This window comes from Bombyx mandarina, chromosome 05 (assembly GCF_030267445.1).
Source record: "Bombyx mandarina strain Sakado chromosome 05, ASM3026744v2".
Taxonomy (NCBI): Eukaryota; Metazoa; Arthropoda; class Insecta; order Lepidoptera; family Bombycidae; genus Bombyx; species Bombyx mandarina.
Window position 1 is genome coordinate 6,712,005 of NC_143212.1, and position 16,376 is coordinate 6,728,380.

The 16,376-nt window shown below is 36.4% G+C and overlaps 1 protein-coding gene across 1 annotated transcript in view; it reads left to right on the plus strand.

The window, feature by feature from the left end:
* Positions 1-16,057, plus strand: part of LOC114246657 (A disintegrin and metalloproteinase with thrombospondin motifs adt-2) — a 37,755-nt gene extending 21,698 nt beyond the window's left edge. Inside the window, exons 10-13 of the mRNA XM_028179300.2 lie at positions 1,096-1,335; positions 2,106-2,229; positions 3,746-3,921; positions 14,761-16,057. Coding sequence (XP_028035101.2) covers positions 1,096-1,335; positions 2,106-2,229; positions 3,746-3,921; positions 14,761-15,012 — 792 coding nt within the window. The 3' untranslated portion in view covers positions 15,013-16,057. The remainder of the gene's footprint in view (positions 1-1,095; positions 1,336-2,105; positions 2,230-3,745; positions 3,922-14,760) is intronic.
* The last annotated feature ends 319 nt before the right edge of the window (positions 16,058-16,376 follow it).

Genomic DNA, 16,376 nt, shown 5'->3' on the forward strand with positions numbered 1-16,376 from the left:
ATTTATGTTCTGTTTAATAAATGAATGTACTAACTTCGTTTATGCAAAGTTAGTTATTTATTAACATATTGGCTTCGAAATATACTTTTGCTGTATATTTATTTATAATTGTAAATAGACATGCTTTAACAAAACCCGACTTCGAATAGAAAAAAAAAGATATTCCAAAACAAATTAATGTACACTAAAAACAATAATCATCGAAATCGGTTGTCATGACATTGAGTTAATGAGTTATTCATCTATTTGTCGCGCACGTACTTAATGCAAATTTAAGATTTACATATATGGTTTTCTCATGGATAACATTATCAGAACTGGACTAAATTGAAATGGGACCACACGGGAAGCGTTAGCTTTCTAATAAGAAAAGAATCATCAAAATCGATTTACCCAGTCAAAAGTTATGAGGTAACAAACATAAAAAAACCATACAATCGAATTGAGAACCTCCCCTTTTTTGAAGTCGGTTAAAAACTGCTGTTAATGCTATAATATTACGTTATATCAAATAGTAAACGTATCCATGTGAATTTGTAGCACAAAATCTTTTTTTCTCGCGTAGGTAGCTGAACGAACTTATGGTTACTAATTAATTTATTTACACGCCACCTGTTCCATGATGATACTCAACCGTGCGGGCTCACAATACGTCTTGCAATCAGTAAATTCAGATCGCTATCTTTTCTCCGGTAAAAGGTCGTCTTTTATGATATCCACGGAAGAGTTGGGGGTTGTGCTATTTTAGATCGACACCACACAGAATACACGTCTACTCAAAATAACGAGTTGCACAAAACCATTAAACAAATTGTACAATAAATCATAAATAAAAAATCATTAACATCATTTATTTAAATAAATAACATTAACCATCTCGGATGGGTTTTCTTTATTAAGTTGAAAAAGGTGGTTTTCTTTTACCGGAACACTTGCATGATTATGATCTTGCATGACTTATGATTATTTCGTTGTTAGATATTTAGCTCCACACAACCGAGCTAAATATGTGATCAAGCTTGTATATAAAGCAATATATAGTGATAATGTACATTTTTAGAACTCTTAGTAGGAATGATATACATTTTATTCCAGTGGTGTCAAGGTGGGGAGTGTGTGCCTTCGAACTCCGTACCGACGTCCAGCACACGCGTTCCGCCATCGGCCGGTATGGCGGAGGGCGAGTCTGGCGGCTGGACCGTATGGAGAGAAGGCGCGTGTCGGTCCGGCTGCTCAGCCAAGTCGCGGGGCTTTAGAGAACGTAGACGGGAATGTGCTACGACCACCACCTGCCAAGGATCCGCTTACGATGTTGTACTGTGTGATGATACCAAGGTATTCGTTTAGATAGAAATTATCAATAACTAGGGCATAGCAAAGAGTGCCATGTCTTAGCTCTATAGAATACGGAGAGATAGGAAAATATCTCCTAAAACCAAAATGAGACTTGTCCACATCCTGATGCTCTCAATACTTCTCTATGGTGCTGAAACGTGGACTCTGAAATCAGCTGATCGCCACGACCCTCAGACAAAAGGAATGCGACTCAGAGAGAAGGATCAATAACTAGAAATGCTTTTTCTACGGTTCATCTATATGTCTCTAGTGATAGTTTTTTTTTATTGCTTAGATGGGTGGACGAGCTCACAGCCCTCCTGGTTTTAAGTGGTTAATAGAGCCCATAGATATCTACAACGTAAATGCACCACCCATCTTGAGATATAAGTTCTAAGGTCTCAAGTATATATTACAACCGCTGCCCCACCCTTCACGCATTACTGCTTCACGGCAGAAATAGGCAGGGTGGTGGTACCTACCCGTGCGGACTCACATGAGGTCCTACCACCAGTAATTACGCAAATTATAATTTTTGCGGGTTTGATTTTATCACACGATGTTATTCCTTTATCGTGGAAGTCAATCGTGAAGATTTCCTAAGTACGTATTTCATTAGAAAAGTAGGTACCTGCTTGCGGGATTCGAACACCGGCCCACTCGCCTCGCTCAATACGAATGCACCGGACGTCTTATCCTTTACGCCGCGACGACTTCAAAATTACAAATTATGTGTAGTATTTTTGTGTTAGCATTCTTGGATATTGCAGGTTTGTGGCAAGAAGAGCCGAGTGAGTGCCAATGAGCTTGCTTCCCGCAAGTGCAGCGAGTACGCGGCGCGCGTGCCGTCGCTGGACGCGCGCGCCGGCGGGCTGCAGGCCCCGCATGATCCTAGTCAGTATAAATAAATACAAATGATACCGACCATTCTATTTTTCTACACTTCAATAAAGCGGCACGACACGAGAACCCTCTCATCGTGGCCGCCGGTAAGTACATTCCCGATCCTGCGGACAGAATGGAAAGCAGTCAACGTCGCCCAAAACAGGTCATTCCAGATCCTCCCGATCCACCAACGGTGCTTTTAGATACCTCAAGCATCGATCATCGTTCTCATCGAACCCGTCGCTTGCGACGAATTGCTCGACGAGTAAATTAACCCACACACACAGCCCACTGAGTTTTTATTATTATTACTTTTTTTTATTGCTTAGATGGGTGGACGAGCTCACAGCCCACCTGGTTTTAAGTGGTTACAGTTTCTTATAGTTTCTCTTCTTATGGTTATAGTTTCTCGCCGGATCTTCTCAGTGGGTCACGTTTCCGATCCGGTGGTAGATTCGGCGAAGCATGGTTCTTGCTAGGGTTCGTGTTAGCAACGTCAGGTTTGAGCCCCGTGAGCTCACCTACTAGTTAAGGTTACGCTGAAATAGCCTCTCAAGGCTATCAGCTTATCTAGGAAAAAAACCACATTCTATTTTTCTAGATTCATTCGCGAAGCAGATTCCCTTGAGTTGTTAGGTCTCCTCTGTTTGCTTGGTGGGAGTTTTTTAATGCTCACGATAGCGTAAAAGTGAGCTCTAATTTGTATGCAGTTGGATCAGCGCCTCTAGCGGCAAACGTATGCAAACGTTCCATTCCATACAAAATGGAGTTAACTTTTACGCTATCGAGAGCGTTAAAAAACTCGCATTAAACACACTGAAGGCGCTCGGGCAGCTGCTAGTAAATCCCTTCCCTCCGGGCTGACCTTTTACACGCCCACCTGTCCTGATGAAACTGGCAAGACCTCCAGTAATAATTCCTTCATAAAAAAATATATCAGTAAATTCAGCTATTGTAAAACTGTATTAGCATAACCTACAATTATTTTGGAGGAGGTTGTTTTCTATTTTCGAAGAGGTTGACCTTGAGGATTTATTTGTACAAATTTAAACATGCAAACCTACTTATATTAGGTTTTTTTGCTGCGTTACGTATTAGACTGAAAAAGTCATCGCGGCCGCTATCGGTCGTTCACATTCACACGGAGTGAACTGGGTGTAAGAAGACTGGGCTTTCATTTTGTTGACGACTGTGACTCTATAATAATATAATTCCCGAACTAAAATAAAAAGTCCCTAACCAAAATACCTTCACTATAAACAAAATTGAACATATAAACATACAACATATAAGTAGATGGGTGGACGAGCACACAGCCCACCTAGTGTTAAGTGGTTACCAGAGTCCATAGACACCTACAACACCTTGAGTTATGAGTTCTAAGGTACAGCTACAACGGCTAATTACAGTTATGTCATGCATAATAAATCTCTTTTCGACGGAGTAGAGTTGTATCGTTTAGGTTGACGTTATTTGCGGATCTACACCCCCCCCCCTAAATTTAATGTTATTGCTTTTCTCTCAGCTCGCATGTGGATGGGGTGCGCAATATTCTGCAGGCGAGCATCCGGCGGTGGGTTCTACGCTCCTCGGGTGGAACTCAACGCGGCAGGTCTCGATCCCTATCTGCCTGACGGTACCTGGTGCCACAACGATGGGAAACATGACTTTTACTGCATGCAACACCATTGTCTGCCAGAGGTACGTGAGAAGATTTCACGTATTATTAATAATTTTATATAGAGTGGATTATTTACGACGTGAAGGGACGAATGTGAAGTACTGGTGGCCCGGAGGCCTCTCCAGGCCCACCTGTCCTGGTGAAACTGGAGGGGCCTCCGGGCCACCAGTAATCCTTCAATCATAAAAAAAAAGTAGTGAAGAATGGAGAATAAATAAATAGGTCACGGGACTTAGTTTTATAAGTGTTTTTGTCTTAAACAAAAAAAACTATTTTACCATGGATCCATTCCATTCAAATCGAAACTCTAGTTCTCTGTTCTAATGACAGTAACTATTTACCGATAATGAAGAGCTTATTTTCAACACACTGCTAAGTTTGTTAAACAATCGCATAAGATATGTGTTTTAAAAGTTGTTAGAAAATTCTTCCAACTTTTCAACAGTCCAATATACACAATGCAAGCATACAAATATTTTGAAATCAACGTGTCCTTTGTATGATAATACTGAAGTTCAATCTGGCTTGGAATATTCATTATGCATTGTCTGACGAGCACTTGAGGGGCTTTTTCGGCCATCGAGGGCAAACAAGCATGTTTTTGGTTGATCAAAGAAGTCAGGAGTACCCAAAAAACCGCCGATAAACTGCCGCCAGCAACAATTGTACACACTATAGTATTTTTGAGAATTTACATGAAGTATAAGTAAAAATGTATAGTATATATCCCAAAAAAACGCAATAGCAGACAATCCTACAAATAATAATAAAATGCTACCTTAGTCAGAATTTTAGGTGAAGCCACTGGTAAAGGCCCAAAAACGAAAAAAAAGTTTTTTTTTTTATTGGTTAGGGAAATGCGTTACGGCTTCACGGCAGAAAAAGGCAGGGTGATGTTACCTACCCGCACGGACTCATAAGAAGTCCTACCACCAGTATAAAAATATTAGGTGAAAGTAATTGTTTTGTCATCGGTCCTTGACATGTGTGAAAATTTTCAAGTTAGTCGATTGTCTTGAATTTGGTGCACATTAAGTTGACAAATTTCGTTACTTATACAATCCAAGCCAACACAAGCGTGTTAAAAAGGGTTTCATGTCTGTATAATGTCTAATTCTTGTGAAAGCTGGATGTGTACGAAGTAACTACGAAATTAATTCCCTTTAATTTATAATTAATCAATCCTAATTTATTTTTTTACAAATAGAGCACACTCTACATTGCGTTTATAATGTAAGCGAGTTATTTTCTTTATATTTTGTTGTTTTGTCCCTAAATTGTGCATGGTAGCCATTGTTACAATATTATATAAACGAACAACCCGTTCCTACGTATAATAATCATGTTCTTAAATTTAAACTTTACTGTGTTTGTAAACAAAACTGTAATTATGCCAAAGTTAAACTTCGACAGAATTACAATACGAACAACTGAATTTAGATTACGAATTTTGTGTATCTTCTACTGCATTATTTCAGTAATCTTTCATCCCATCTCTATTTCAAAGTGTTTTTTCCTTCTTTTTGGCTTAGTTTTCTGTTTTACCGTTTTTTTACTAAGGTACGTTCGTTATTGAGCGAGTCCCCTTAGTTCTGCGCATGTGAGTTGAGCTCTGTTGACACGAGCGCACAGGGATTGTATTGATTTTCTTAATGCACCAAATTTACCATGGTTGTGGTTTGCGATGAGCTTTCTTATTCCATTTTATTTTGAACATAGATAGGCAAAGGCACTCAAGGGCCCATCTTATATGTTATGTAATAACAAAGGTGGGCCCTGCAGTGGCCATATCGGAAAGCTTGATTCCATCGTGTCAGAAACAGAAAATATAGTGGTATCTACGAGTTACAATATGACTTACAACCAGTATTTTATTTAAAACAGTTGTTGACGAAATTTATGTTTCATCAATTTCATTTTCTTACGTTTTATTTCATATTACACATGAAGTAACTTCTTGGCTTTAAAACATCATAAAATTCTTAAATCCCTGTAGTAAACTTGATTAAAGCCGGCAGTGAGTACCTACGAATAAAGATTCTGCAGACATAATAGATCTAATCTTGATATTTGTATACAAGCCCGCGTCAGCTCACGTGCTTCACTGCAGAGAATAAATAACTCCATAAAACTGACAAATGGTCTTAGAAGTGAACTCGTCAAAGTTGCGGTTTTTAATGTGCTAGATTTCTACTTGAGGTTGTAAATTACCTTTATTGAAATACCTTGTTGACGTCACGGAACAGAACGCATTGTTACCTGCCTAATTTTGTTTACACGTGTTTGACCATCAAACAATACAGATCATTAACAACATGCGTCATTCTACTATATTAATATGCCGTAAATTAGTCTCAAATTTGTCACGATTTATCTAGACGTTTAAATTGGGCCATGATAAATTATCTCACGTGGTGACGTACGGAATTTTATGTTTGTTTTTTCTATGCGATTAATAAACAGTCATAAAAGTATTAATCTTAAAATACTGTAGGCACGAAAAATTTAGCGCCTCATTAATTTTTATAATCACAAAGAAGTCTTCCCGATTTTTACTTTGAAATTATTTCACATCATATGCCAGAATGAACTTTATGAACGCTAATGGATATAATGCGTTACCTTATTTGCCATAATCCACTAAATTTGCCTCACTGTAGTATTTTAATACGAGTCCGAAATGTACTGTTTTTATTTTTTCAAATTTTGTTAACAAGCCAATAACTGCTAAGGATCATCGATTGAACAAAGAAACGTTAACGAAAATTCATCTTCTCTGGCTGTCTTTTCATCTGACTTTTACGTTTTCATATTTGGAACTACGAATAAATAATAAGTCTTATTAAGACTAGATAGATAAGTCTTATTAAGACTTATTATTATTTTATTATTTATTCGTAATTTAGATTTGGAACTACAGTCAAAATCTGTTATAACGACATCGAAGGGACTGCTCATATTCAGTCGTAAAAACCGATAGTCGTAACAACCGGTGATGTTTAATGTGTATCGTGCAAGTACAAACAAATCGATAGGGAATTATTGGAAAAATATATTTACATAATACGCGATTTTTCTTCAATATTAATTTGTTTTCTTTTTCTTTGCGACATTTTGAAAGTTTCACGAATAACTCCACAAAGTTTTGGTGCGTCTTGTGTATAGATAAGTTTACAAACTAACTGAAGAGATATGAAGAAGCGGGCTTTGACTACCGCATGTACGTGTTTTGTTTCATAGAATTAGAAAAGACCCTACACTAAACTAAATCCTATTGTTTTCTTTCCTGATTTTAAAAGCCATTGAAGACAAATGTGGATACCTATTCAAATTGTTTACAATACAGCTTAGCCGGTCGTTCTAACAGATCTAATTCTCCGAAATATTAGTTAAATGTGGTCGTTTTATGAGGTATGTCGTTATTATCTATACTAATATTATAAAGAGGAAAGATTTGTTTGTTTGTTTGTTTCGAATAGGCTCCGAAACTACTGGACCGATTTGAAAAATTCTTTTTCCATTAGAAGCCGACATTGTCCCTGATGAACATAGGCTACTTTTTTTTTATTTTTTATCTTACTTTATTTTTTTGGTTTCATGTGTGTTTTAATGTTTCCGAAGCGAAGCGAGGGCGGGTCGCTAGTGTCGTATAAAGCAATATTTTTAATAAGACGGTCATATGGCATTTAGCCGAGACCTTTGTTTTTGGTTGTTATAACCGGCATGTTGTATTAAACGATGTCGCAGTAAACGGTTTTGACTGTATGTAATTAGTGTGTACTTAGTCTGGCCATAAATACCTACTGTTACAATTAAAATAAACAAAATATTACGTTTGAATTTGGAATCTGTAATTTTTATATGATTTCTCATTGAGTTTTCTCATTTTGACGCAAATAAATTGTACAATATGTTGAGATATTAAAATGGAGTGGGGTGATAAAGAGAACCGAATCGCCGTGATTGCATTACACAACGTAGGTATGGAGCCAAATGCAATTTTTAAAACTTCCATATGCTTGGTATTAATAAAATGTTTGTGTACCGGGCTATTAATAGGCGCAACGAGACCTTCTCTGTTTGTGACAGAAAAAGATCTGGCCGTCCACGTAGTGTTCGTACGAAAAAGGTGGTCAAAGCAGTAAGGGAAAGAATTCGAAGAAATCCTGTCCGAAAGCAAAAGATTTTATCTCTGGAGATGAAGATAGCACCTAGAACCAAATTCAAATTCAAATTCAAATTCAAAATCATTTATTTCAACTTGGATGTCATCAAAAACACACTTGTTGAATATCAAAATGTAAAAGAAAATGTTAACTCTACCACCGGTTCCAAAAAAAAAAGCCACAGTCCTGAGAAGAACCGGCGAAACAAACTCAGCGGCCTTTTTTTTTTTTTGTATTTTCTCAACTATTTTCTTTTTTTTTTTAACAAGAAAACATATTTACAGTATACAAAAAAACAAGTCAAAAAAATACAATTCAAATAAATAATAATAATAATGAAAAATGAAAAGGCCAGGAGCGAACGCCTCATTCCCACGTAGTGCCATCTAGTAAAAAATCCTTAACTTTATAATATGCCTTGTTGCACAAACGTTCCTTGACAGTTTTCTTAAATCTATGAACAGGTAGTAGTTGAACGTTTTGTGGGATCTTGTTGAAAAGCTGTACACCCAGCCCCCTGATAGAGTTGCTTATTTTCTTAATTCGAGCCGCCGGCAACGCAAGCCTATGTTTGTTCCTAGTGTTCACATTATGCAAATCGCAGACTCTGGGGAATTCTACAATGTTTTTACGCACGTACAATAAATTTTCAAAAATGTATTGGGACGCTAAAGTTAGAATTTTGATTTCCTTAAACTTGTCCCTCAAGGATTCCCTCGGGTGCATATTATAAATAGCACGAATAGCCCTCTTCTGCAGGATGAAAATCGTTTCGACATCGGCAGCATTGCCCCATAGCAAAATGCCATAGGACATAACACTATGAAAATAACTGAAATAAACTAGACGTGCCGTATCTTCATCAGTATACGTTCGTATTTTTTTTACCGCAAAAGCTGCAGAACTAAGTCTATTCGCTAACTTGCATATGTGAGGACCCCACTGCAGCCTGGAATCAACTGTTATACCAAGAAAAACTGTCGAATCAACAAGCTCCAGTGTCTCTCCACTTACAATGATATTAGTGTCTACTTGTCTAACATTAGGTGTGGTAAATTTTATACATTTTGTTTTTTTGTTATTTAATAACAGATTATTAACACTAAACCAATGTACCACGCGCGAGATAGCATCATTCACATCGTCATAATCTTCCAATTGTCGTTTAATTTTAAACAATAAGGATGTATCATCAGCGAATAATACGACCTCGTGACGGGTTTCAATAAACTTTGGTAAATCATTGATATACACAAGAAATAAGAAGGGACCCAATATGGAACCCTGAGGAACACCCATATTAAGTAAGACACCGGAAGATCTCTTTCCTTTAACGTCTACCATGTCGAGTATTTTAAAATATGACTTAGGACTTGCAGCCTATAAGAGACGTACTGGTCATTTCTTAACTGATAATTTAAAAGAGAATAGGGTGGTAAAATCGAAACAACTACTGAAGCGGTACGCAAAGGGAGGTCATAGAAATTTTTTGATTACGGATGAGAAATTTTTTACAATTGTTCAACATTTTAACAAACAAAATGACCGTATTTATGCTCAAAGCTCTAAGGAAGCTTCCCAATTAGTCGACAGTGTGCAACGTGGGCACTATACGACTTCAGTGATGGTTTGGTGAGGTATTAGTTATGAAGGAGTGACTGAGCCATACTTTTCTGAAAAAGGTATCAAAACATCGGCACCGGTGTATCAAGATACCATTCTTGAGAAGGTAGTGAAGCCCCTTAACAACACCATGTTCAATAATCAAGAATGGTCCTTCCAGTAAGACTCGGCGCCAGGTCATAAAGCTCGGTCTACGCAGTCTTGGTTGGAAACGAACGTTTCGGGACTTCATCAGAGCTGAAGACTGGCCGTCGTCTAGTCCCGATCTTAATCCACTGGATCATGATTTATGGTCAGTTTTAGAGAGTACGGCTTGCTCTATTCGTAGTATTCTATTCATAGCTCGCCTCAACGTTTAAAGGACTGTATTGCAGCCAATGGGGACCACTTCGAATAAGCTTTTTATACTTTAAATTGTTTTATATTTATATACCTAGTCAGGTCATAAATTCTGTCATATGTTTAATGTAAAATAATTGAAACAAGTTTATCATTATATAACCATTCATATACCAAAATGAACTTAACAAAACATAGATTCTTATGACACTAAAGTTTATTCAAAATGACCTCCGTGATTTTGAATACAGGCCTTCAATCTGCGCGGCCAGTCGTCTATCGCAGCACGAACGAGGTCCATGTCAATATCGGCGGTTGCCTTAATCAAGGATGTCTTGAGTGACTCCAAATTGGGATGAGGCTTTGAGCACGCCTTTTCCTCCAAGTGTTGCCATATCTTGTAATCTAACGGATTCAAATCTGGACTGGAGGAGGGCCAGTCTTCGTGCCGGATGAAGTCGATTTCACGCGCCGCCAGCCAGTCTTGTGTGCTCTTCGCTCTATGAGCTGGCGCCGAATCTTGTTGGAATACCCAGTGCCTGTTATTGAACATGGTATGAGAAACAGGTTCCACAAGGTTCGTCAGGACTGTATTTTGATACACAACTGCATTCGTTTTTACACCTTTCTCACAAAAATGTACCTCTGTTAAGCCCCAATAAGAAACTCCCAACCATACCATGAGCGAAGATGGAAAATGACCTCGTTGGACACGTGGAATACGGTTGCTCGCTTCTTCACTACTGTGTGCGTACACCTTATCATTTTGTTTGTTGTAGCTCTCTTCTACGGTAAAATTTTTTTCATCTGAAAAAAGAATTTCCTGATATTTTTTTCCCGCGTACCGCTTCAATAAAGCGCGGCATCTCTTCAGTCTCAGGTCCATTCGACGAGCATTCAAATGATGTCCTGTTTTTCTTCGATATGCCCGAAGCCCTAAGTCTTCATTTAACACCCTTTTCACCGTGGTTCTGCTTAACCCCATCTGAAGGGCCAACAGTTTCTGCTTACGTTTGGGATTTCTTTGAATTCGCGCCTTCACAGCTTTTATCACTGCTGGAGTCCTAACAGACCGAGGGCGACCACTTCTTGACCTGTCATCTAAACTAGAGTCTTCATTGTATCGTTTGATGGTACGATAAACGAATCTTTAGGTTATATTAAAAATTTTCAGTATGTTAAAAATTTGAATTGGCGCGTAACCGCAACGATGCAACGCAATAACTGCAACACGGTCTTCTTTAAGCGTCCACTCCATATTTAAAAATGAGTAAAATTCTAAAAATATACATTTTTATTTTCATGAACAATTCGAAATTCGAATTCAATAAACTTTTTTGTGGCCAGCATTCTAAACGAAAAGTTTTTACTGTGTAACAATACTTATGACTTGACTAGGCATTAAACTAACACACTGTAAAAGTAATAAATGTTATTTGCAATAATTTTTTTTATTCTTCCTTTGTCTCAGTATTTATGGCAAGACTAGGTATATATTACTAGATCATATCAAAATAAACAAGGTATAGGTAAGATTAAGCGGTTATGATTTTATACATGTCGGAGATTGGTGATACTTATCTACTTACTACTTAATATACTTACGGGTTTCGGTTACTGTTTGGTATCAGATGGGCCGGAAACTGGTCTGCGCCGATAAAGTAACCCTTAAAGTGTCTGAACCGTGGTTCAAAATCTGAGGCAAACAGCCTTCGATGACCAACAGCAACATGATGAAGGAATAAATTTGTCTAAATATTAAACGCGCAAAGTACAGCTACAATACGCCTGATGGGATGGATGGGATATGGACTGACTGGATGAACTACCATGCGAAACAAAAATAAAACAAAAATCTCGCTTGCTCGTTTTAGATATATATTCATAAACTGTAAATTCAGTGGTCGAAATTCTACGAAATTTTAAGTTGAAAATATAAAATAATTCTTGAATTATTAATTAATTAATATTAATTCTGAAATTATTTTATTTAATTATTATTTTAGTACCTATTGTTGTATTTTATCTTAATGAAACTAAAGAACTTTAGCGAGATTGCTAAGTCGATGCTTGCATATTTACTTACCAAACTTTATTATTTGTCCAGCGTACAAAGTCCCCGTAAGAACGGCTCCACGATCAAGGCATTCGATCATTACCATCCTAGGGCTGTTCCAGAAAAAAACAGCCTATGATCTTACGGGTGGATGGAATCACCTTAAATTTCTTCGGAGTTGAAGATGACGGTCTCTTCCAATTCGTGTATTGTTTTTTCGTTTCCGGATTATAATGGTGAAGCCATGGTTTATTCATAGATATTTTTGTACTCAATCGAGCCAAAAATCGGTCAAGATCTCGTTGTACCAAACCCAAACAGCTTTGTGGAATTCTCAGTTTCTGTGATTCAGAAAGTATTCTAGGCACCCAGCGCGGTGTCACTTTTTTCATTTATATCTACCATATGGTTGTTAATGTTATTCACTAACATTATGGACACTTCGTTTAGAAATCTTCATTTCTTCTGCTATAAAACAAACACTAACACGACGATCCGCCAAGATAATGTTTTCACCTTTTTAAATATTTTGGTCAGTCACTACTGATGTAGGGCGACCCGTGCGGGAGTCGTCGCTAAGGAAATTTTTCCTTACTTGAACTCAGTACACCAACGCTCAACCATAGAATATGATGGAGCATGAACCCCTAATGTAGCTCTCAAGTCTTGATTTACCAGTTCCGTAGTAAAAAAAAAAAAGGTCAGATATTTTATTACCGCGCGAATTTCAATTTTGTTTATTTCTATGAACATTTTTCGACCCGAAGCAAACAAATGACTTCTATATTTAAAAAACAATATTGACTTAATTGCTATTATTATTATATCTAATATTGGGCTATACATAGTAATATTTTTTGTCCCAAGTAGAATGTATCGCGTTATCACTATTTATTGAATAACTCTCGTATGTAAAAGAAATATTATACGAAATTATTCTGTTTGCCTATTTATATTTGAATGTAAATATAGAATCGTCTAATACTGCAACTAATTAAGTGGAAGTATTAGTTCGGGGTCCACCAGTATCTTCTAATCAGATAGGCAGACTGTTATTAAATAATAAATTGCATTCACGTCTTCCTATAGCGACAGAAGAAAATTAAATTATCTGAAAAAAACAAGCTGATGGATTGTTTATTTATTTTGGTAAAGCAAACTTGTATCAATAAAGTAAAAAAAAATACCTATGTTATTTGACCATATCTTAATATTCGAACTAACACGTTAGATAACCTATTACAACAGTAGCTTTACTGGAAATGTTAATGTCATACTAATGAACGGAAGTACACAAGGCTACGTATTGTACTGTGTCTCTATACGCGGCACTGCTAAGCGAAGGTTTGCATCATTTGCGGCAACTAGAAATGAGATTGATTGAAATAGGTAATGGACTGTAACAGACGGTTTTGCTGAAAGGCCATTTGAGAAAATTCGTCATAGTTTTTCAAGCAACAATTTGTTGTCGATACCAAATTTCCAGTCCACAATTATTATGGAAGAGAATCCTTTTGTGTCTTAAATATGTTATATAATATTTAAAAACCATTTTTGGTTAACTTCTGATTCGCATGTTGACCTTTATTTTCACTATCCCATAATAATAATAAAAAAAATTATCCACAAATCCAGTTTATCAACGAAAAGAAAAAAATCTGTTCAGTTATATAATAATAAAATTATTTAGTTTTTAAACCAAACGGTTTCGCGATTCGTAGACTTAACTAATTAAACCTACTTTTACGATTTAATCTCGCGTTTTTTTATTGTCATTATAAACAGTTTTCGTGGCCACGGACGACTGAGGTGTTATACTTTTATTTTTAAATAGACACTTAGTTACGTTTCATTTCACACAAAACAGACTAATAGGATCTTGTGGTTTGGCAGTTTGTTTGACATGGGTTTTCATGTTTACGATAAAAGGATCTTGTTATATAAGCGTCAACCATCATTTTGATGACCTCGCGCACCATACATGCAATCCGTCCATGACCACGAAGACAATAAAGTATTCGTAGCGTCGGCAATAATATGACGACAATAAAAACCGCGAGATTCAACTGTAAAAGAAGTTTTAATTATGAATTTATTTGCTTTCTTATTTCATGCTAGAAGAGAGTACACCATTTTATAAATTTTAATGAGATCAACATTTAAGAGCGTTTCAGAACTTTGATAGTCTTTCATTTACATTTTCACATGGATCTATATAGCTTTTCAATATATTCTTCAAAAAACTGTAAGCATACATAAACACGAAATCTGTACTCAATTGAATTTACTAAAGCTTATGAGAATACAAAAACACTCAATTGGTAAACAACAAAACCTAAAATAAGATTCAATAACTATCTATACTAATATATAAATCTACAGTGGTTTTTACGGATGTTCCGTTATAACTACTGAACCATACATCCGATTGACTTGAAACTTGGTATCCATGTAGAAAACACATGTAGTTAATGGATAGGCTAATATTTATAGGAGCGTTGGACTCCCTACACCAGTTGCGGGGGCGTTAATGACGATAATTTTTGTGGGGGTGGGAAATAATAATGTTAATTTTAAATGCCCAGCGAAGCGGACGGGTACAGCTAGTACCTAATAACTATAGTAAAATAATGTCTCGCATTCAAATCATGTACCATTATTGTGTATGTTTACAGAATTTCAAGATGTCAACGCAATACCACATTTGGGAGTTGCCATCTCAGGACATTGGCGGGTCGTTTAACGCTCGTGCTTTGACCACTCCTGATGATGAAGCCGCCCAGGCGGCCGTACGAGAATATTTATCTTTAGACAGCCATGGAGTGCCTCTTACGAGAGGCGCATTTCCTCCAAGTTTACCCGATGAACCTGAAGACAACTGGGAGGTAGTCGACTACGTGGAAATTCATAGAAATGACTCCTCTTAATTGAAGTCAAGACGCAGACAAACTAGTCCTTCGGCCAAAATGACTACGCCTATGACGTGTTACAGTATGAAATCAAGTTGCGGTTACGCTTAGATGTGTCACTAATGTTTCAAAGATTAACATTAAAAACGTAACTAACTTACTATATTAGATCGATTCTTATGTCAACAGTTGAAAATACAATTCAATTTTGACTTAGAGACGATAGGTTGATAGAAAATATAGTACTCCGATACTTTGGTATGTGTGGATAACTAACGACTGCCAAGTGCCAACAGAACATTGGCCAGTGTAACTGCGCCGGAGGACAACTAGGGAAGTTGTCGATTACGTCGATACAAACGTCAAACGGGAAAAAGGAAGTCATTTGACGTCATTGACCTCTCCGTAGTATAAACATATTGCAGTTGATTCAACTAAAGCATATGCTAAGATTAACAGAAATATCGCTAAAAGACTGATATTTACAAAATTGTCAGAGTCTGACAACTCGAGCATTTCGTAGTAAATAACTAAATTATGTAGGTCTGTTTCAGTGTAGTTTGATAATAACAATGGCTAAGGTATCGCCAATAAATTTTGGACCCAGTTCGCACAACTTTAGTCTAATTTAAATTAATTCAATTTAATTTAGTTTAATCCAATCTATTTTAATTAATCCAATTTAACTTAATTTGGTAGTTTGTAAACAGCATCATCTTGCCAAAATATTTTTGTAGTTTATGTGGTTAGTCGGTATAGTCATTATACCTTCGTCTTCAAGGAACATAATTTACGAATTAATGCATTTTAATCTGAATAATTAACTTAAAGTATTATAGATTATAATTTTCTTGCTAATTTCCAGTTATATAATTGGTTCTCAACTTAGTTACCGAATTCTAAAGAACATGGAAACGTACTAGTCGATTTATTATTATTTTATGTAACAAGTATTCAATTATTGTATTTAAATTGTGACTAAATTAAATTTAAAACATGTAAAACAACTTTAGGTGTAATAATTTAACTTAAATTTATAGTGAATAAAGAATAAAACATTTCAATAATACCAATGAGTTTTTTTTATGCTTTGTCAAAAAGTACATTAGTATTCTTTGGCTATAGATAGTGATTGATATCAGGGTATAAATAATATGAATTTATGAACAAGACGTTATGTAATGACTTAACTAGTAAGCGAGACGTTGATTGAGATGTATCGCGCGGCGCATAATACGTGATAAGGTAGTTATCATGCTTGTTTTAATGTTGTAGGAAATCTAGATTTTGGGGCAGTTTGTACTATTTTAATAAATAATTCGTCTAATTATTATAAGATAAGAATATTTGTGTTTCGTGTTTTTTAGAGATCAGGCTACGCT